Here is a 22843-nt window from a genome sequence, read left to right as displayed (position 1 = left end):
ATCCCTCGGATTTAAAAGGCATTTTATAGACAAGTTTGAAAATAACATTTAGGAGAAAACTCAGGAGAAAAAGTTAATTGCATATGGGCCATGAAGAGAGAGAGAGAAGTCAAGTTTTATCACTTAATGAATGACATATGACTGATTGCTATATAATGTATAAAAATGACTGTTAATTTTCCCCTCAAAAGTCCCAGAGTCCCAACAATAACACAATTTGACCAAACTGGGATGTGAGGAATGAAGAATAGTTAATACTGGTGTAGACACCTCATAAGGTCTTATGCAAATATCTTGAGTTTGGAAATAGGATATATTTTATTGTAATGTTTCTTTTGTGGAAAGGATGCTGAAAAACAGTTACATAGTTAGCTTGGTGAAAAAAGGCATCTGTCCATCAAGTTCAACCAGAAAATTTGGTACACTACTGTGCTGCACCCTCACATATCGTAATGAATCCAGAGAAAGGTAAGTAAAAAAAAAAACCTACAAGGCTTTGACCTTTAACCACTTCACCACTGAGGGGTTTTACCCCCTGAGCACCAGAGCAATTTTCACCTTTCAGCGCTCCTTCCATTCATTCGTCTATAACTTTAGCATTACTTATCGCAATGAAATGAACTATATCTTGTTTTTTCTGCCACCAATTAGGCTTTCTTTAGGTGGGACATTATGCCAAGAATTATTTTTTTCTAAATGTGTTTTAATGGGAAAATAGGAAAAATGTGGGGAAAAAAATAATTATTTTTCAGTTTTCGGCCATTATAGTTTTTAAATAATGCATGCTACTGTAATTAAAACCCATGAAACGTATTTGCCCTTTTGTCCCGGTTATAAAACCATTTAAATTATGTCCCTATCACAATGTTTGGCGCCAATATTTTATTTGGAAATAAAGGTGCATTTTTTTCAGTTTTGCGTCCATCCCTAATTACAAGCCCATAGTTTATAAAGTAACAGTGTTATACCCTCTTGACATAAATATTTAAAAAGTTCAGTCCCTAAGGTAACTATTTATGTATTTTTTTTAATTGTAAATTTTTTAATTTTTTTTTAATTACAAAAAAATAAAATAAATGGGGAGTGTGGGAGGTAATGAGTTAATTTTATGTGTAAAAGTCATTTATTTGTATGTGAAAAATTTGTAGGGTGTAGTTTACTATTTGGCCACAAGATGGCCACAGTAACTTTTTGTTTTAATGCGACCTCCAAGCTTCCGGAAGGAAGCTTGGAGGAAGTATAAGGAGGCTGGACACGTGAGTTTTTTCTCACAATGATCGCGCTGCCCATAGGAGAGCAGCTGATCATTGCGGGGCTTAGATCAACGAACGGGAATGGATTTTCCCGTTCATTGATCTCTGGGCGAGCGGGCGGCGGCGTGTTTACTAGCGGCGGGCGGCGTGTTTACGAGCGGGAGCACGGGCAGCGTCGGGAATGCGGAAAGTACGTGTTTCTCCGTCCCTGGTTTTTAAAGGATGGAAAAAGGGGCGGAGAAATACGTACGCGCGGGGGTAAAGTGGTTAATATTAAAAAGATTAGAAAAAAAACCCTTGCCAACTCCAGATGGCAATTAAATCGCTGGATCCACACTGCCAGGATATCAGCTAGGAATTATAATCATTGATGTCCTTCAATGCAAGGAAAGCATCCAAGCCCATTTTAGATGCAGTTTTAGAATTTGCCCTATTTCCTGAGGTAAGATCTACATTTTACTGTAAAGAATATCTTTCTAAATAGATAACAAAAACGTTTTTCCTCCATATGCAGATTATGTCCTCTTGTCCTGGGTGCAAGTCTAGTGCATCTATGTGATGATTGGTGTCAGCAATAACAAAGTTCTGTTTGTTTGGTGATCTGCAGTATCACCGAACAATGCAGATACTATATCAGATTATATGGTGATCTGCAGAATCACCAATAATACAAATATAGCAACACTGAGAGATATCGAGACCTTAGACACACTTTATTGTACTGAATGTAGTGATTGGTGCGAACAGTAAGTACTGACAGATTTGACTATACCTCACCAGAGGAGCTGGTGGGCACTGTCAGCACCGCAAACACCTCACCAGTGAGAAGGGCTCACTGGTGAGTAGAAGGGTCAGACTAATCGGGTTTGGCAACAGACAGGCAGACACAGTACAAAATCGGGAGGGAGAGAAGAAACAGTTAACAGGCAAAGTCGGCAGCAATATCAGATAGGCTAAAGTACAGAATCACTGAGCAGAAAGAGGTAACGATATTCAGGCAGGGTCGGCAACAAGGTCAGATGGGCAAAGGTACAGAATCACTAGAGTGTAAGAATAGTCAGGAACGAGCCAGAGTCATAAACAGATAATAACAATAATATGTACAATCCTATCACTGTGTGAAATCCCCAGTTTCCTCCCGGATCAAAGCACACCGGATCTAACTAAGGTCTGAGCGCTAGCACGAAGTGATCGCAACAGCAGGCGAGTTGCGAGTGACTCCTCAGCTCTTTTGAAGCTGAGGAGTCCCTGAGGCACCCCCCGCCGCCCAGCCAATAAGGAGCGGCCGGCGCCTCCAGTGACGTCAGCCGACCCTTCGGTCAGCTGACTCCTCTCCTAGCCGCAAAAAGGTCCTGCCGCCGGGCGCGCACATGCGTAGCGCTTGCCCTGTGCACGGCCGAAGGATCTGGCCGCAAACATTCCTGCGACCGAGCGGCGGGGACCACCGCCACCTGAGATGCGGAAGCGGCGTCCATGCCGCTCTCCGCCACGGCGGCGTCCCCGCCGATTGTTACAATCTGCTAAGCTTTTGTATAGCATTTTCTTAACATTGAATTTCATCTGCCATTTTCTTACCCACTTAGCCATCCTATCCAGATCCTTCTGCAGTATGGCACTATCTTCCTGCATGTTTGTAATTCTGCATAATTTTGTATCATCTACCAAACTGGCAACATTACTTTCTACTTCATCTACTGTCTACATTCTCTCTGTGCTCCATACTGTTTCAGTGAACGCTAGGTGTGAGGCCTGAGGAAATATGATTGCTCCCTCTCTAGCATTCAGGCAATAATTAATACCTAAAGATTTTTTAAGAAATAGAGCCAGGCAGATCTGCTCCTTAGGCAGGGGGCACACTTGACTAATTTTCCTGCATACAAAATCATTTTAGAACTTATAACCACAGAAAGTCAGTGAGCTCGTTCACATCTAAATGCAATTTTCACATGTGGTAAAGAACTTAGAACCAGCTGCACAATATCCTACACCATGGCCCATATGCAATTCACTTTTTCTCCTATATGGTATTTTCACAAAATTGTCTTAAAATGCCTTTTATGCCACCAGCAAGCAAGAAAAAAATTGGAATACATTTCATAGGTACTTTTTCACCTACTTTTGGGTACTTTTTCAATTGCAAAATGCTGAAAAGTTATTATAAAGAGGAGATTAAATGTATCTCCTAGGAGATAACTCAGGTGAATAAGTTAATTGCATATGGGCTCAGGGCAGCAGCTCCCCTTTTCTTTGCATAGTAGACTAGAATGTATTAAAATGTCAATGTTACATCCCAATTAGGCAATTTGTGACTTATTCCTTTATCTGAGATACAGTCCAACTTGGTGCTCCCTCTCCTCAACCCCCACTCTGAAACTGGTGTACGATGGACTGCTGGCCCTTAACTTTCTTATTCTCCTATTTGAATTAGATCAGAACTAAAAACTGCCCTCTCACATTTCTGGTAAAAAGCAAACATTTATATTAGGTAAATACAGCTACTGAAATAAAATGTACCTTGGCATCTCTTCTTATTTTCTCTTCTTCCTTACATTAATGGTAGTAATGATGAGGCAATATACAGTAAGGGCCCTTTTACACTTAAAGAGACTCAAAAGCTAAGATATAACTTATCATGAAATAACCTAACTCAGTAAAATATATAGATTTGTGATAAAAATAATATCTAATTCTTACCACATGCTACTGCAATCAATCAATTCATTCATAAGCCACTCCCCCCTGTCAATTTTGCCCCTGGCGATTTTTCTTCTTTTGCCTGGCCAGCTCGCACAGCATTGTGGGATTGCTGACATCACTGGCAATCCCACTTACAGAGCCCGACCCACGAATGGCTCAATTTGCAAAATCTCGAGAGATGATGCATGGTAAACTTCTGCATCATCTCACGAGTGAGACTATGAACACAGGCTGAAGCATCTGCACAGCGGGGAGTGACAGGCTTAATTACACGGGGAAAAGGCAGAGAGAGGCTGGTGGCTGCACAGTAGTGTTGTCCGGATCATGAACGATTCGGATCTTTGATCCGAATCTATTTTATGAGTCGATCATCCAAATCATAAAAATGAACGATTCGGATCGGAAAAGGGGCGGGGCCAGGAGCGGCACGCCCCCTCTCAGCGGGCAGCGGGGTCCTGGAAGCAGGGATCGCTCTGTTGGATGGGAGCCAGCCTTGCAGGGACAGCAGGTAGATGAGAGAGAGGGGACATGGGTGCCACTGCCAGATATGTGTAGAGCACACATACTGGCTGCAATGTGCTGCTCATTACAGGCTGTCTGTTCCGTAGTGCTGCACAGTGAACACATGGGAAGCTTTTGGCTCAGCATAGCTCAGTAACTTTGCAGACAGTGTGATTGAAAGGCAATATAATCCTCCTGCACTCAGCACTAAACAGCTGCACTTATCTTTGGGGAATGCTCTTTCACTGTGAGACGTTTCCATTCAGAGTATACAGATGACCATATAGGTGAAATACATGTAAAGCATATGATTGCAGCATGTGGGTAATGTGTGCAAACATTTCTGCTCTCTGCTTGTCCCTTCTCTGTCCACTCCCTGCCCTCTGTCCATCTTCTCCCCTTCTCCGTGTGTCCACCCCCCTCTCCTTCTCCTGCCCACAGACCTGTCCTGCTGTTCATTTCACCCCCGAATGCTTCGGTAGTAAAATGATCCGAGATTCGGATCAAAGATCCGGATCTCTTCAATGATCCGATTCGAATCATCCGGATCATTGAAAAGATCCGAACTTCCCATCTCTACTGCACAGCGGGGAGAGAGATGATTTAGAGAGGGCTGCAGGAGGTTATCTACAATGTCATCAGTCCTTCCTATCTGCACGGGATTTCCCAGACATAGTTACACAAAGGGGAGGGCAGAAGACTGGAGGGGAGGACAAATGCTGGAGGGGAGGCACAAAGCTGAAGGTGTACTGTCCCTGGCTTCAGCATGAGAAGCAAGATGGCGGTGCTACAGCAGATCTAAATGTGAGTCTATTCTATGCACTGCAATATACCAGATGTAAACTTTTTATGTTTATCTAACTGTACACAGTGCATAGATTGCATATATGTATTGCTGTTCAAACTTTTTTTGGCTTTAGGTAGTCTTTAATGGCCTTCATTCACTAAACCGTGATAACTGACATCACGGTCGCGCTAACGTTTTGCGCGTGTTATAACACGCGTAATATTTTTGCACATGAAAACGTTACGTGCATTGCAACACGTGCAAAACACTAGTGCGACCGTGATATCATCTATCATGGTTTAGTGAATCAAGCCCAATGCATTTTAATGCATTGCATTTTAATGTGTTTTTTTTTCCTCCATAGCAGTGTATTGTGAAAAGCTTCAGTTTTCAGTGTATAAAGTGAAAGAGGCCATAGGGAACCATGGACACTGGGCTGCACATCTGTTGTCCATTCAGTTAGGGCCCATTTCCACTAGAGTGAATCGCATAGCCAATACAAGTCAATGGGCCTGTTTCCACTAGCCCAAAAATCTACGCGGTGTGCTGTGCAGAAAAAATCTGCACAGCAGAGCCCTCAGAAATTGCAAGGCTAGTGTGCAATTTGCCTGTAATGTAATTGGAAAATCGCATGCATTTTTGCCATGCAAATTTTCCATGTGAATTCGCAAACGTTTTCACGTAAAATAAATGTAAAAGCACACAGGCACTGACATAGTTAAAATCGCATACTTACAAAAATACACGAAAACGCGTTAAAATTCACATACCAATGCGTACAAATTCGCATCCACATGCAAATTCGTTTACGTGTTTTCCGCAATAGAATCGCACCGCACTAATGGAAACATAACCTTACAATTGATAGCAACTGATATAGTGTAGGACTATTACCTAGAGTATGCTTACACTTTAGGTATGCAGAGTAAATATAATTCATGTATGTCATCGAAACTTCAAAATATGTGAAATAACATAACAGCATTATTATGTCACCACTATGAGATCAAAATTCTCTCGTTGCTGATTCTCAGAAAATTAAAGGTGCCCATACACCTACTCAATTTCCTGCCGATAGACAGCAGATTCGATCACTGTGTTCGAATCTGCTGTGAAATCGATACGCAAATGCTGACCAATCTAGCGATTTCCGTCCGAAATTGATCGATCCCGTTGATCCGTCTGTGCGGAAAATTTTGCTCGCTCACCGGCGGGTCGGGAGTGCGTCGATAGAGGCGTTCGAATGTCCGACGACCGACGCTAGCGGCACTACATTACCTGTTTTGCTGGCGCGTGTCCCCGATGTCCCTTCTCCATGCTGGGCTCCGGCTGGCTTCACTTACTTCCTGTCGGGGAAAGTTTAAACAGTAGAGCGCCCTCTACTGTTTAAACTTCCCCCGACAAGAAGTAAAGTGAAGCTGAAGCCCAGAGCAGAGAAGAGACAGCGAAGACCAGGGGACTCGCGCAGGCCGGATCAGGTAATGTATGCAGGTGGCAGCGGCAGCGGCAGCTCCACAGATTGTGAATCGATTTCATAGTGCAATCGATTCAAAACCTGTTTGCAGCATAGGCAGCCAATAGATCCCTCTTTGATCAGATTCGATCACAGAGGGGATCTATCTGCTGGTCGATCTGGTGGCAATCGACCAGTGTATGGCTGCCTTTAGTCTAATGAAAGCCATGTATGACATATGCTGTTTTCAGCCTATGACCGTGGACCAGAACTTCCATGTCTGGCTGAAAAATATATTTTCTCTAGGGGAAGACTATTTTTCCTGATGCTTAGCTGTAAATTATCAGAGAGCTCTGTCATGCTTAAAGAGATTATTTTTTTCTTACGCTAAACTATAATCCTGTTTTCCCTGCAGTGGCATCCGTTCCTCTCTGTTACGCAAGTGTCAAAAATAAGTGTCTGTGTGAAGTGAAGCCACACTCTGCACATTTCATATTGCTAAATTGGGCAGCAAAATCACTTTATGTACGCATTCCATGTTCTGCTGCTTTTTTTATGCCCATACATGTATTAAAGTATACATTGTGCTCAGTAGAAAAGATCCCAATTTTGTTGTTTTCGCGTTAGCTGTAGCTAGCTGGAGATTGCTGTAAACTAATTGCATACATCCACAATAATCAATTTTGTAACCACTTGCTGCTCCAAATGGGAAATGTTGATATTTTACTTGCTGCTTAGCGTGATAAGAAAAAATAGTTTGTATGTTTATTTCCCCCATTAATACCTAAAGGCCTGTACCCACCTCACGATTTTTCTGAAGATTTTCCAGCCGATTGTCGATTTTTTGAGCGATGAGTGGTCATTTTTGCGATCTCGAAACATGGGTGCAGGCGCGCGATCAAGCAAATGACTTTTAGCGAAGCGTGGCAATAACAACCATCATGGTGGATTGAATCTTTAAAGGAAACTAACCACCCTTTCTCCCACTGGAATTTATCCTGGCATAGAAGCTGCCATGTTCCCCCCTCCTCTTCTTCTCACATTCCTTATTTATTCGAGTCAGAGATGCTATCTTGACACATTGACACACGCAATCTCTTTGAAGAAACTGTCCTAATTACTCACTCCCCTCTGTTGAGGAAAAGGTATTGTTTACTTCTTGGTAATGACTATAATAAAACAGTTAGCTTCCTGAAATCTCTGCGGCCAGGGACGGACGGACAGGCCTACTGAAGTAAGCTAATAAAACTACTTTGAATGTTAAATAAAAAGGTAAAATTTAAGTTAATTTTTATTAATTAATTATTTTTAATGAGACATATTCTTGGCATGCATTTTCATGTGCTATTGAGATGCCCTGGGTGCTAAAAATGGTGCTCGGTTCACTTTAAGATCCCCAATGACTCAAAAGATGACTCAAATGCACAAAGAATTGAGATCACTCGACTTCCCCTTCACGTCCGTCGTGTGCCGTCACATGACGTCACACATACCCTCTGGCAGAAAGATGGGTCAGGGAGCGCTTCTCATCATGAGATGTCGCTGAGATCCATCTTCCATCATTGTGAGGTGAGTATTCAGCAATAGAGTGAGTCTAAAGTTCTTAAAAAGAAAGAAGAACTGTGAGAAAACGCAGAAAAGCCGCCGCGTGTACTGACAGCAAGGCGGCTGGCTCCGCGTCCAGCGCGGCGGGTTGTATGCAGCAGCATGCGTCTGACACTATGATAGATCGTGGAAAAGCCGCCGCATGTACTGGCAGCAAGGCGGCTGTTTCCACGTCCAACGCGGCGGTTTGCACACAGCAGTGTGTGTCTGGGATGGCTGGCTCTGTTAGTGCACCTGGATGGAGAGCTACGCGCGCACCCGCCAGAAGTCAGGGCCTTTATACCAGCTGGAGATGGATCAGCTGATCAGGACGATCAGCTGATTCATGCTGGACTCCTGATTGGCTGAGTGCTCGGGCGGGGCGGCAGAGTCCTGCAACTATATTTACAGCTTGCTTGCCAGTTGCTGGTTGTCTGCCATTGCGAACACTTACGTGGAAGGATTCAGACCTTAGTCAGATCCTACAGTGTGCTTGAACCAGGAGGACCTGGGAATTCACACTGAGCCAGATTACTTTTGTTCATCATTTGTGTTATACTCCAGACTAGTTCCAGGGTGCTGAGACCACGGACCTCGCATCCAAGACTAGGGACCTGTATTATAATTTGTGTTATACTCCAGACTAGTTCCAGGGTGCTGAGACCACGGACCTCGCATCCAAGACTAGGGAACTGTATTATCATTTGTGTTATACTCCAGACTAGTTCCAGGGTGCAGAGACCACGGTCCTCGCATCCAAGACTAGGGAACTGTATTATCATTTGTGTTATACTCCAGACTAGTTCCAGGGTGCTGAGACCACGGACCTCGCATCCAAGACTAGGGAACCGTATTATCATTTGTGTTATACCCCAGACTAGTTCCAGGGTGCTGAGACCACGGACCTCGCACCCAAGACTAGGGAACTGTATTATCATTTGTGTTATTCTCCAGACCTGCTTGTGACGCCCATCTTCCAGGGGTCACTAGCCACCGGGTCTTCTTGCTACTCAGCCTGGGACTCCGCCCCCTTGGATGTCTCAGGCTGCTGCAAGATCTCTGCACTTCCAAAGGGAGGTATTTCTCATACTGCCAAGGACCACCTGCTCCTCGGGTGGTCCTCACTCAAAGTTATTACTGTGGCACCAAACACTCACACTATATAGGTGTCCAGAGGTTAGCAATATATCTGTATTATCGGTGATTCTGCAGATCATCAATAATCGGGTATATATCTGCATTCTTGGTGATACTGCAGATCACCAATAATCAGATTCTCTCTGCGTGCTGACACCAATCGTTACAGAATGGCAGACCCAAACCAAATGGATGCACTGTATAGACATGTTGAAATCCTGACTACAGCGGTAAACAATCTTTCCGGGGTAACTTTGAACCAACAGACCCAGATCAGCAAGCTATTTGGGGCTATTCAGGAACTTCAATCAGCTATAAACTCAGTGCGACCTCCTCCTAGCACAGACATACGTATGCCTGTACCCGAAAGGTTTTCTGGTCACAGATCTGACTTTCAGAACTTTAGGAATAGAGTGTTATCATACTTTGAGTTGAGGCCTAATTCACCTGGAACCGTGGCACAGAGAATTACGTTTATTAAGACTCTGTTGTCAGGGGATTCCCAGACCTGGGCATATAATCTCCAGCCAGGAGATGGGGCTTTAGCCTCGGTAGAGGCATTTTTTAAAGCCATGGCTATAATTTATGATGATCCGGACATTGCCTCTACCGCTGAGCGGAAGCTCAAGACGTTGCGGCAAGGCAAGGATCCAGTTGAAAATTACACAGCTGAATTCAGGAAATGGGCAGTATCTGCCAAATGGGGCTCATTTGCACTGTTGGACTGTTTTTTGGCAGGGTTGTCGGATGCAGTTTATGATGTGATGATTGGACATCCTGAGCCCATATCTGTAGACGAGGCAATTTCGTTGGCCGTGCAGATAGATCGTCGTTTGCGCTACCAGAGACAGGTTCGTGGTAGGAATGCTAGAAGGTCTGTCTTACACGACTCTTCTCGATCTCCATCACCCGCAGACGAGCCGATGCAAATTGGGTATTCAGGGTTGAGTCAGGAGTAAGAGAGTCACAGAGGGCCAAGGAAACGCAATCTAGATGGTGATAAGGGGCCAGGAGAATGCTGCCATCTGGGGTTGGTCAACACCATAGGCGAGCAGTCTTTACCCCTAAACAATGATCGTCTGCTCCTTCCCTGCTCTATTACATGGGAGGGTCAGACGAGGTCGGCAGAAGCCGTTGTGGACTCCGGTTCTGCCGCAAACCTCATCGATTACGATTTCGTTAAAAGATTGGGGATACCTTTGTCCCCACTTGACCAGCAGATTCTGGTCACTGCAGTGGATGACTCGCTGCTGCAGAGTAGTCAATCTCTTTTTCAAACCCCCTTGTTGTCATGTTGTTTAGGGGCGTCACATGAAGAGAGATTACAGGTCCTGGTTATGCCCATGGCAACCTCCACCATTGTTCTTGGTATGCCCTGGTTGCAACTCCACTCCCCACAGATTGACTGGGCTTCAGGTCAGCTGCTGAAATGGTCAGCCTATTGCCATCAGCATTGCTTGGGCAGAGTGGCAGTTCATGCTACCAAGATACAGGTTGGAGGAGTGGCAGTGCAGGTTAAAGCAGAAGCTGTAGTTAAAGATGCCAAGCCTGAGACCGGCCGACCTCGAAGGGTGGTTAGGGCACCTGCGGAGACGGTGAAGGACTGGATGCCTAGTCTGGGCTTTGCCAGCGAGACATTCTAGGGGGTAAAACATCTCGTCAGACTTCACCAGGTACATTACAAGATTTACCAGTGTCAAGGAAACCCCGGACTCTGAAAACTCAGACGAGTAAGAGAAAGTCTGTAGAGTGGAAGTTTTCCCCAGGGGACATGGTGTACAGATCCTCTTGGCATGGGGCCCTGAAGCGATTATCAACCAAACTGGGTCCTACATTCATAGGACCATTCCCAGTGATCAGGAAGGTTAATTTTGTCACCTATGCTGTCGATCTCCCAGTCAGTATGAGAGGTGTAAGATCAGTCCATGTGTCTCGGTTGAAGCCAGCAGTACACGTGGACTCCCCTCCCTCCCTCCATGTGATGGTAAAAGATCAAGCGGAATGTGAGACCGAAAAGATTCTAGACCCACATTCTGAAAGACTTTGGTGGGAAGGGGGGGGGGGCTAGTACTGTGAAAAAACGCAGAAAAGCCGCAGCGTGTACTGACAGCAAGGCTTATGACGCCCATCTTCCAGGGGTCACTAGCCACCGGGTCTTCTTGCTACTCAGCCTGGGACTCCACCCCCTTGGATGTCTCAGGCTGCTGCAAGATCTCTGCACTTCCAAAGGGAGGTATTTCTCATACTGCCAAGGACCACCTGCTCCTCGGGTGGTCCTCACTCAAAGTTATTACTGTGGCACCAAACACTCACACCATATAAGTGTCCAAAGGTTAGCAATATATCTGTATTATCGGTGATTCTGCAGATCATCAATAATCGGGTATATATCTGCATTCTTGGTGATACTGCAGATCACCAATAATCAGATTCTCTCTGCGTGCTGACACCAATAGTTACAAGAACGTTTTGGATGCGACTGGTGGCACCATAAAGTATGTCACATTTAAAATGCATGTCACATTTGTTTATGTCACAGCTGGAACTCTGAAGAAAAAACGCGGAAAAGCCGCCGCGTGTACTGACAGCAAGGTGGCTGGCTCCGCGTCCAGCGCGACGGTTTGTATGCAGCAGCATGCGTCTGACACTATGATAGATCGCGGAAAAGTCGCCGCATGTACTGGCAGCAAGGCGGCTGTTTCCGCGTCCAACGCGGCGGTTTGCACACAGCAGTGTGTGTCTGGGATGGCTGGCTCTGTTAGTGCACCTGGATGGAGAGCTACGCGCGCGCCCGCCAGAAGTCAGGACCTTTATACCAGCTGGAGATGGATCAGCTGATCAGGATGATCAGCTGATTCCTGCTGGACTCCTGATTGGCTGAGTGCTCGGGCGGGGCGGCAGAGTCCTGCAACTATATTTACAGCTTGCTTGCCAGTTGCTGGTTGTCTGCCATTGCAAACACTTACGTGGAAGCATTCAGACCTTAGTCAAATCCTACAGTGTGCTTGAACCAGGAGGACCTGGGAATTCACACTGAGCCAGATTACTTTTGTTCATCATTTGTGTTATACTCCAGACTAGTTCCAGGGTGCTGAGACCACGGACCTCGCATCCAAGACTAGGGAACTGTATTATCATTTGTGTTATACTCCAGACTAGTTCCAGGGTGCTGAGACCACGGACCTTGCATCCAAGACTAGGGAACTGTATTATTATTTGTGTTATACTCCAGACTAGTTCCAGGGTGCTGAGACCACAGACCTCGCATCCAAGACTAGGGAACTGTATTATCATTTGTGTTATACTCCAGACTAGTTCCAGGGTGCTGAGACCACGGACCTCACATCCAAGACTAGGGAACTGTATTATCATTTGTGTTATACTCCAGACTAGTTCCAGGGTGCTGAGACCACGGACCTCGCACCCAAGACTAGGGAACTGTATTATCATTTGTGTTATTCTCCAGACCTGCTAATGACGCCCATCTTCCAGGGGTCACTAGCCACCGGGTCTTCTTGCTACTCAGCCTGGGACTCCACCCCCTTGGATGTCTCAGGCTGCTGCAAGATCTCTGCACTTCCAAAGGGAGGTATTTCTCATACTGCCAAGGACCACCTGCTCCTCGGGTGGTCCTCACTCAAAGTTATTACAGTGGCACCAAACACTCACACTATATAAGTGTCCAGAGGTTAGCAATATATCTGTATTATCGGTGATTCTGCAGATCATCAATAATCGGGTATATATCTGCATTCTTGGTGATACTGCAGATCACCAATAATCAGATTCTCTCTGCGTGCTGACACCAATAGTTACAAGAACGTTTTGGATGCGACTGGTGGCACCATAAAGTATGTCACATTTAAAATGCATGTCACATTTGTTTATGTCACAGCTGGAACTCTGAATAAAAAACGCGGAAAAGCCGCCGCGTGTACTGACAGCAAGGTGGCTGGCTCCGCGTCCAGCGCGACGGTTTGTATGCAGCAGCATGCGTCTGACACTATGATAGATCGCGGAAAAGTCGCCGCATGTACTGGCAGCAAGGCGGCTGTTTCCGCGTCCAACGCGGCGGTTTGCACACAGCAGTGTGTGTCTGGGATGGCTGGCTCTGTTAGTGCACCTGGATGGAGAGCTACGCGCGCGCCCGCCAGAAGTCAGGACCTTTATACCAGCTGGAGATGGATCAGCTGATCAGGATGATCAGCTGATTCCTGCTGGACTCCTGATTGGCTGAGTGCTCGGGCGGGGCGGCAGAGTCCTGCAACTATATTTACAGCTTGCTTGCCAGTTGCTGGTTGTCTGCCATTGCAAACACTTACGTGGAAGCATTCAGACCTTAGTCAAATCCTACAGTGTGCTTGAACCAGGAGGACCTGGGAATTCACACTGAGCCAGATTACTTTTGTTCATCATTTGTGTTATACTCCAGACTAGTTCCAGGGTGCTGAGACCACGGACCTCGCATCCAAGACTAGGGAACTGTATTATCATTTGTGTTATACTCCAGACTAGTTCCAGGGTGCTGAGACCACGGACCTTGCATCCAAGACTAGGGAACTGTATTATTATTTGTGTTATACTCCAGACTAGTTCCAGGGTGCTGAGACCACAGACCTCGCATCCAAGACTAGGGAACTGTATTATCATTTGTGTTATACTCCAGACTAGTTCCAGGGTGCTGAGACCACGGACCTCACATCCAAGACTAGGGAACTGTATTATCATTTGTGTTATACTCCAGACTAGTTCCAGGGTGCTGAGACCACGGACCTCGCACCCAAGACTAGGGAACTGTATTATCATTTGTGTTATTCTCCAGACCTGCTAATGACGCCCATCTTCCAGGGGTCACTAGCCACCGGGTCTTCTTGCTACTCAGCCTTGGACTCCACCCCCTTGGATGTCTCAGGCTGCTGCAAGATCTCTGCACTTCCAAAGGGAGGTATTTCTCATACTGCCAAGGACCACCTGCTCCTCGGGTGGTCCTCACTCAAAGTTATTACAGTGGCACCAAACACTCACACTATATAAGTGTCCAGAGGTTAGCAATATATCTGTATTATCGGTGATTCTGCAGATCATCAATAATCGGGTATATATCTGCATTCTTGGTGATACTGCAGATCACCAATAATCAGATTCTCTCTGCGTGCTGACACCAATAGTTACAAGAACGTTTTGGATGCGACTGGTGGCACCATAAAGTGTGTCACATTTAAAATGCATGTCACATTTGTTTATGTCACAGCTGGAACTCTGAAGTACCTCACATTATTTTACTGGTCCCTTGGTTAGTTTGTCAAAATGAAGATACACAAAGAGAGCGAAAATACTGATGCAGCTGCAGTGGCTATTGTGCATTTTCTTAATTCAAAGTTTATCTAACCATATTTTAGATAAATGCACAATAGCAACTGCAGTTGCATCAGTATTTTCCCTCTTTGCGTAATCCTGTACACATGCTAGAGGTATCTCAGCTAAGAAGGCGAGGCAGGGCCATCTCTGCCGAGAACCATGTGTGTGTACAGTCTTCTCTATGTGTCTTCAAGATACGGAGTGCCAGATTGTCTACCCTGAGTGCATTGTCCTCCTCCTTACCACTCCTGCTGGAGTTGCTCCATCGTGCCCCACATTGTCGTCCCTCTGTAGCAACAGAACACATCTCCCGATATGGCACTTGGTCCCCATCTGTTGCTCGAGGGATTGAGTTCCAATCCCTGCGGGCAACATTCTTCATATGTATGTGTGTATGCATCTCCACTCTAAAATTTTTATATATCTTCCTTGAATGGTTATCTTTTAATTTAAGAGCATTGTTGTTGTTTTTCTTTTCTTAATTTACCAGCCCAGTATGATGCTGGAAAACCCCTAAGGAGCGTTCACTGTAGCCGTCCTTGAGCTCAGTGCATCTAATGCGTGCACATGTAAAAACGCCACTTGTTAGAGCGGGGATGAGGTGTACCCAGTAAATGTAACAATATCCTGCTATCTTCTCCTATTCCCATTAGTAGAATATTGGTCAATTTACTAATATGATATTTCTGTCTTATCATTTCTCACACTACCCTCCCGCCATGTATCAGAGCCATTTCATCTCTTTTATATAATTGTAATTAATCAAAGAAAAAAATAATGCACTTACAATGTTAGGAAAGGTGAAAACCATATACTAGCACTCCATGGTATGACTGCAGTAGACACAACAGTAAAGTGGGACTTAGGAATAGGTAATGTCTCTGTTTCAGCCAGCTATAGTCCTTCCTTCTGTAAGCAAGCATGTCTCTATAGCACAAGTGCATCTGTTTTGGGGTCAATCCTTTTCATTAGAGCCTGATGTTATTATTAAAGGAAGTGGGAAAACCCTGAAACGCGTCGACTGAATAGTGATGTACAGCTGGATTTGTGTGCTGGAGGGGGAGTGCCTCTCTTTTTTGTTCATATCATTATTTGTACAAGGCAGGGGATGAGGAATTTTAATTCAGATCAGAAATTACAAACAAATAAAAAGCAGAACAACGGAGTGGGAATTCAGAACAGTACTAATTTGCATTAGCTACAGATGTGTTTTAAAACAAGTTGATTAATAAAGCAAGTCTTTTGTTTTATTAATTTTAATTTTATTTATTGATTTACGTATTTATTGGATAATGAAAATATGTATTATAGCCTAAGGAGCTATAACAATGAATCTATTGTTTTGTCAGAAAAATATACTGCTACCCAGTTCCCCAGCTTGCTTGTAATTTAAGGAAATTCATGAATAAAAACATGAACAATGGTCGGTAAGCTTTAAAGAGGAATAAAACTCACGTTAATTACACCTCTCTGTTCTGTACACTGCTATTATACAATATACCAACTTTTTAAAATTAATTTATTTTAACGTTATTTTCACTTTCTTTTTTTTTGCAGAATTTGTACCAAAATAGGTTCCTTGGCCTGGCCGCCATGGCGTCTCCTTCAAGGAACTCTCAAAATAGACGGCGGTGTAAAGAACCTCTACGATACAGCTATAATCCTGACCAGTTTCATAATATGGACATCAGGAACAGTCCACATGAAGTAGTCACCATACCACGGTCTACCAGTGACACTGATCTGGTAACTTCAGATAGTCGGTCAACTCTGATGGTCAGCAGCTCCTATTATGCCATAGGACATTCCCAGGACCTGGTTATCTACTGGGATATTAAAGAGGAGGTGGATGCTGGGGACTGGATTGGCATGTATCTTATCGGTAAGCGTTCAACTGTAAACTATTTTTTAATAACTGATAAGGTCAGTTAAAGGGTGACATTTTTATGAATTAACGTCATTCAAATTTGACTTACCGTATTTTCTGGCATTTTTCTTCCCCAAAAACGGGAGGGGGAAAGTGGGTGTGTCTTACATGCAGATGATACGGATATATAGCAGAGTGCACAGGGAAGATCTCACCTGATCAACTAGTCAGCCGCGATCCTCTCCTCCTCCGTCTATCTCCGGTCCGCCGTCCTTCAGGATCCCAACCACCATGTTCCTCTTTGTCACAGCCTCCCTCGTTGGAGCCTCCACACATCCTTCCATAGTACACGCGCTGCCACTTTCCTACTTGGTTACAGCGTCCTAGCACTTCCTAGTTACAGTTGCCTATACTGTGTGACCTGACGGCGCACAAGTGTAATGCATGAAGTGCGGTCACACAGTATAGGGAACTGTAACTAGGAAGTGCCAGGATGGTGTTACCAGGGAGGATAGCGGCAGTGACACATGAATGGAGGAAGGATGTGCGGTGGCTGCAGCCCACAGAAGGAGACTGTGGCGAAGAGGAGCATGGCGGCTGAGATCCTGAAGGACAGCGAATGACCGGAGCTAGACGGAGGAGGAGAGGATTGCAGCAGTATTAAAGTGCATCGGAGATAAACTTTTACTCATTGCATAATTGTGTTCCTTTCATATAGTTTATAGGGCATTCCTCAAGCCAAATACTTTTTTGTTTTGTTTTAATACTCTAATTCCCTATAAACTAAACAAGCCTCGCCCACAGCTTTTCAGAGAGCCTTGGCATTCAGTCCCAGGTAGCAGGTACTTATGGGAGCTCAGTCTGGGCAGGAGGAGGAGGAGGTTACTAGCCACTGATTTCAGAGGCAGAGGGGAGGAGGGAGGAGGAGAGGGGACTGAATTTACACACAGGCAAGCTGATAGCATCTGCAGCACTCAGGCCTGTGACAATGTGACAAACAGAACATGGCTGCCCTCATTGTATCACAGCAATAAATAATCATAAGCTTTTAAAGCTGTTTGTAGCTAGATTTGCTGTGTAAATGATCTAAACTTTAGATAAGATATATAGACAAGTTAATTGTTATAGTTACTTTTTCATCTCGGATCCGCTTTAAGTGTAGTGTTGTGTCTGTATAGCTTATGGGCGTAAGGGGTTAGTGAAGTGTAGTGTATGTAGGGTAGTTGGAGGCAGCAAGGGTCAGTGAAGTGTTGTGCAGTGTAGCATAGCAGCAGGGGTTAGTGTAGTATAGCTAGTGGGCATAGGGGTTAGTGTAGTTGGTGGGCTGTAGTGTGGGTGAATGAAGTATAGTGTAGCAAGGTTTAGCGTAGCTGGGCAGTGTAGCTTAGATAGAGACATTTTAGGGGGTAAAGGTAAATAAGACGCCCATGCACCATAGACGCACCTAGGTTTAGTTGTTTTATTTTTTTGTGATTTTTGCCCTCTAAACCTAGGGTAACTAAGATTTTCTAAAGTGCTGGAAGATGTTCCAGGGCAGTCATGGTCCCAGGTATATGGTGCCTACATGGACACCTTGGTGAAAAGATTTTTTGTTTTGAATGTTGCTGCTCTGGACATTCAGTTTCTTGCAACTGATGATTGAGTTGCAGAAAACCTCTGTTTTTCTTCACCATACAGGTTTTTTTTCTTTAAGATGTATTTATAAGTAACTTTAATTTAATCTATACTGCTCTATTTGAGAGAACAGTAACACTATTTCAGTGAATCATGTTCTTTGTCTTTTCCTCTAATGATCGATGATTTTAAATTGTGCAGTTGGCACTTTTTTTTTTAATTGGTCAAAGGTATGTACCAGCAGAATACAACAGAAGCACACTTCATCAATTGTAGGACCGTAAAATCATTTACAAGTATTTTAAATTGTATGATTTTCGCAATAGTGGTCCGTTAACCATAGTAATTTCCCAGTGCCCATAATTTGGTATAAAGAGGATGACCTTTAGTCTTTAAACTACAACTTAACTCTAGTCCTCAAAGGCTGGGGTCCTCACACATTTTTAGCACAACTCAATTTAAATGATGGGGCCGAATCAGGGCATGGTTCATCAAATAAAACACATTTCTCCATTTCTCAGTCCATCCTAAGCAGTTTGATATCCCTGATTTAATAGTATTGATAGCTCTTTATGTGTTGTCCTTGCACACAACACATCCTTGGAGGTCAACTTGCACAAAACACAGACTATGTAAAACATTAAAAAAGCTTGTAAGTATAGACCATCTAGGCAAGAGTCTACTACATGTAATGCAGATGAAAGCTACACCAGATAACTTACATTGAGGATACATCTACTAATGCACATAAATTGTGCCTACAGAAACCGCAGCAAGAGGATTGCTGCCTCCACCTGCTCCTACTACTGTAATTCACAGCTTCCTCAGAGCCTCTAAGACGAGGCTAGAGATGCAGCAACTTATAGCAGTTATCAAATAAGCCTACATTGTTCTACTAGGTTAGCCACTCTATTCCCATTCCCTATTTTTTCTTGAATCAATCCATATAGTTATATAACATCTACCTACCTCCCCACCTCTGCTTCTACTATACAGTCACAATGCACAGAATATAGTCTTTCACTCGTGTTAGAAAGAAAGGGTATTCATTTCCATGCTCTGTACTGTGAATGGAAGAATCTCTATTCCATCAGTTGAATAGTATGCAGAAATTCCTGTGATAAAAGAGGAGGGCAAAAGTGTCCTAAATCTAGCTGGCAGCAGTGGAATGGCATCTGTGAGTGAAAAGGATATCACTACGTTGATGCAAGCACTGGGAACAGGAAAAGGAGGATGGAATGTCTTACTTAGCAGTGCATGGGCTTATTTAGTTATTGCTAAAATGACTGCACTTTTATCATAGCCTTCTGATGATGTTGTAAATCAAACTGATCAGGCAAGAGAAAGCAGTGACCCTCGTGTTATAAAATTTATATTTGAATTCCAGTGTGTGGACTGTTAATATGTGTTCTTGGTGTAAAATCTTTCTAATTTAATATGACATAACAAGTTTTACACTGAGTATCTTTTTATTCATTTTCACATTAGATGGTCTATGTTCAAGGGTTTCATTTTAGAGATTATACGTTATGTTGTGATGCTGTGCTCAGGTTAGCCTGCTACTGGTTAACCTCCATACCTCCAGGTGCTGGGCATAGTGCTGTGGTTACTTGAGGAATGGAATTTATGTTTATGGTTGGGGGTCTTCTGTGGGGTCACATAGGCACTTATCTTTAAATATTCTATTGACAGTCACAGAAAAACAGTGTCCTAGTAGTAGCAAAACTGATTAACTTTACCGAAATTGATATATTGTATATATACTGAAGATATCAGTTACACCTGGTTCGATAATATATACAATTATATCAACTAGTCATCTTAAGGTGATCCTGTGTCTGTCTCTCTGTTGGACTTCCCATTACTACTTGCTCTTTTTTTCTGGCTTTCCTGCTAATTTGTTTTGCTGCTTCTTTTAAGTTCATCCATTAATGTATAATCGCTGTACTCACTAGTCAGTCCTGTGATATACTATGGATTCCCCAAAACACCAATTCCAAGTCCTGACTCCTGCATTGTGGCCCATGCACAATCACTCTGTTTATCCTCTCATAAAACCTATGTGATACAGCTTGGCTGAGAACATACCTTTCCTGGGTATTGGGTATATCTTTTGCTATCAAACATCTTTATTGAGGTATTACGTACATCTTAATAAGTCCATACTCTTTGAAATAACATCACCGTGTACACTCTTTTACCAGCCACAATATTTAATGCTGTTGGATGTGACTCTGTCTTATTTTTCAAATTAACCTCATTGTTAATCCTGTTTGGTTGACCTTATCTGAACTCCACCTGCTCTGGCCCCAGGCTGTGCCCATTACTTGGCTTGTCTGGATTTGCTGGTTATAGTGTTTGACACATTGCTAAACTATGAATCTGTTATTCCTTAGCTCTATTTTTATCCTCCTAGTTTTGAATCCGGCTTATATACAGTATTGTTGCTCTTTGCTTCATCTTGGATTCCAGGTGGGGCTACAGCTTGGTGTTGCCTTGCAGCAAAGTCTTGCCCCATTCTCAGAGACTCTGATTAGGATTAGACTATACCTCATTACTGAGCCTTGACTCTCCTCTCACCATACCGGTCAAAGCATTGTCAGCTTCAGGAACATGCAAAACATGTTAATATACGCTGTACTTAATATACACTATACTTAAAGGATACCCGAAGTGACATGTGACATGATGAGATAGAAATGTGTATGTACAGTGCCTAGCACACAAATAACTATGCTGTGTTCCTTTTTTTCTTTCTCTGCCTGAAAGAGTTAAATATCAGGTATGTAAGTGGCTGACTTAGTCCTCACTCAGACAGGAAGTGACTACAGTGTGACCCTCACTGATAAGAAATTCAAATTATAAAACACTTTCCTAGCAGAAAATGGCTTCTGAGACCAAGAAAGAGATAAAAAGGGGAATTTCTTATCAGTAAGGGTCACAGTGAAGTAACTTCCTGTCTGAGTCAGGACTGAGTCAGCCACTTACATACCTGATATTTAACTCTTTCAGTGTACAAGATACAGAGGCGCCAAAAGAATAAAAGGTAATTAAATGAACTTAAAAAACCAACTGGTTAAACAGAGGAGGCAGCGGTGGTCTTACCCCCTCCAAACAGACACAGGCAAGGACTGCGATTCAGACAGTCAACAATTTATTCGGAACTCCAAAAAACAATGCAACGCGTTTCACGGGCCATACATCCCGCTTCCTCAGGCAAAATACAGTAGGAGTCACAGCATCTGTATTCTATCAGCGAGCTCGGCGCCTCTCACAGTAGGAGTCACAGCATCTGTATTCTATCAGCGAGCTCGGCGCCTCTCACAGAGGCGCCGAGCTCGCTGATAGAATACAGATGCTGTGACTCCTACTGTATTTTGCCTGAGGAAGCGGGATGTATGGCCCGTGAAACGCGTTGCATTGTTTTTTGGAGTTCCGAATAAATTGTTGACTGTCTGAATCGCAGTCCTTGCCTGTGTCTGTTTGGAGGGGGTAAGACCACCGCTGCCTCCTCTGTTTAACCAGTTGGTTTTTTAAGTTCATTTAATTACCTTTTATTCTTTTGGCGCCTCTGTATCTTGTACACTACATTGAGTCCACCCTGGGTGGAGGGTTGTTACCCTATCTTCCTGTCTACAGAGAGCGACTTTTTATTCCTGAGTGGGGTCAGGATTGTTCTCCCCACCTGCCTATACAGTGGTTGCCTATTGGTAACCCTGGTTTGTGAGTATAATTTTAACTTCTCATTTATTTTGTTGTCCCCAAGACGAATTACACTATTGGGGCTCTTGGTGTCCCTCTGCTTTATTTAACTCTTTCAGGCAGAGAAAGAAAAAAAGGAACACAGCATAGTTATTTGTGTGCTAGGCACTGTACATACACGTCTATCTCATTATGTCACATGTCACTTCGGGTATCCTTTAATAATTTACAAAATCATGAAATATGTTAGAAAGGAAGATAATGAAGAAAATAAAATATGAATGGGCAATGCAAATAATGGAGACCAAAATATATATGTGAATGGGCACAACAAACAATTCCTGATGGTTCTGAATTCCATATCGACCAGAGCAATTTCCATATCCTTAGCTACAGTATATTTCCCTTGATTTGGTAAGAAGATACCTTGATGTATTTCTGTGTGTTTTTTAGACAATAGAATTATTTTATTTCTGTGCATTTGATGGTATTGTCTCCCCTTGTTTGTGCTGGTTTCTGACCACATCTCAGGAACATACAGATAGGTTAAAAAATGCCCACACACCCCCAAAAAATGTCCTGACACTAGAATAGGAATATGAGAAGAAGACAGTTACTGGCTATGGATGGGGTCAGGTTATGAGCTTCTCTGAGATACAGTTAGTGACATGACTATACACACTATATAAAGCACTGTGGAAGATGTATGAATAAATAATATTAATAATCTTTTCCTAGTTTTGATCAGTGCCTCCTTTGAAGCACCTGCATCACTGGGGATATAAAATACAAATGTTGTGCCCGTGGTTGCCCTAGATGAAAGGGAGGGAATGAAGAAGTCCAGGAGCTCTTTCCCCTTTAAGTTTCGCTGCAGCTATGGGAACTGCACC

General features: G+C 43.7%; 1 protein-coding gene across 4 annotated transcripts in view; it reads left to right on the top strand.

The window, feature by feature from the left end:
* The window catches only part of HECW1 (HECT, C2 and WW domain containing E3 ubiquitin protein ligase 1), a 412329-nt gene that overhangs the window by 134342 nt on the left and 255144 nt on the right, over positions 1-22843 (top strand). For 3 of the 4 annotated variants that reach the window (XM_068236363.1, XM_068236364.1, XM_068236365.1), the window contains one exon: positions 16328-16652. In XM_068236363.1, the coding sequence (XP_068092464.1) occupies positions 16328-16652 (325 nt within the window). Of the gene's footprint in view, positions 1-5124; positions 5256-16327; positions 16653-22843 lie in introns of those variants that run through there. The other variant, XM_068236366.1, reaches the window with a different exon arrangement.

Source organism: Hyperolius riggenbachi, chromosome 5 (genome assembly GCF_040937935.1).
Source record: "Hyperolius riggenbachi isolate aHypRig1 chromosome 5, aHypRig1.pri, whole genome shotgun sequence".
NCBI lineage: Eukaryota > Metazoa > Chordata > Amphibia > Anura > Hyperoliidae > Hyperolius > Hyperolius riggenbachi.
This window is presented reverse-complemented; position numbering and strand designations above follow the sequence as displayed.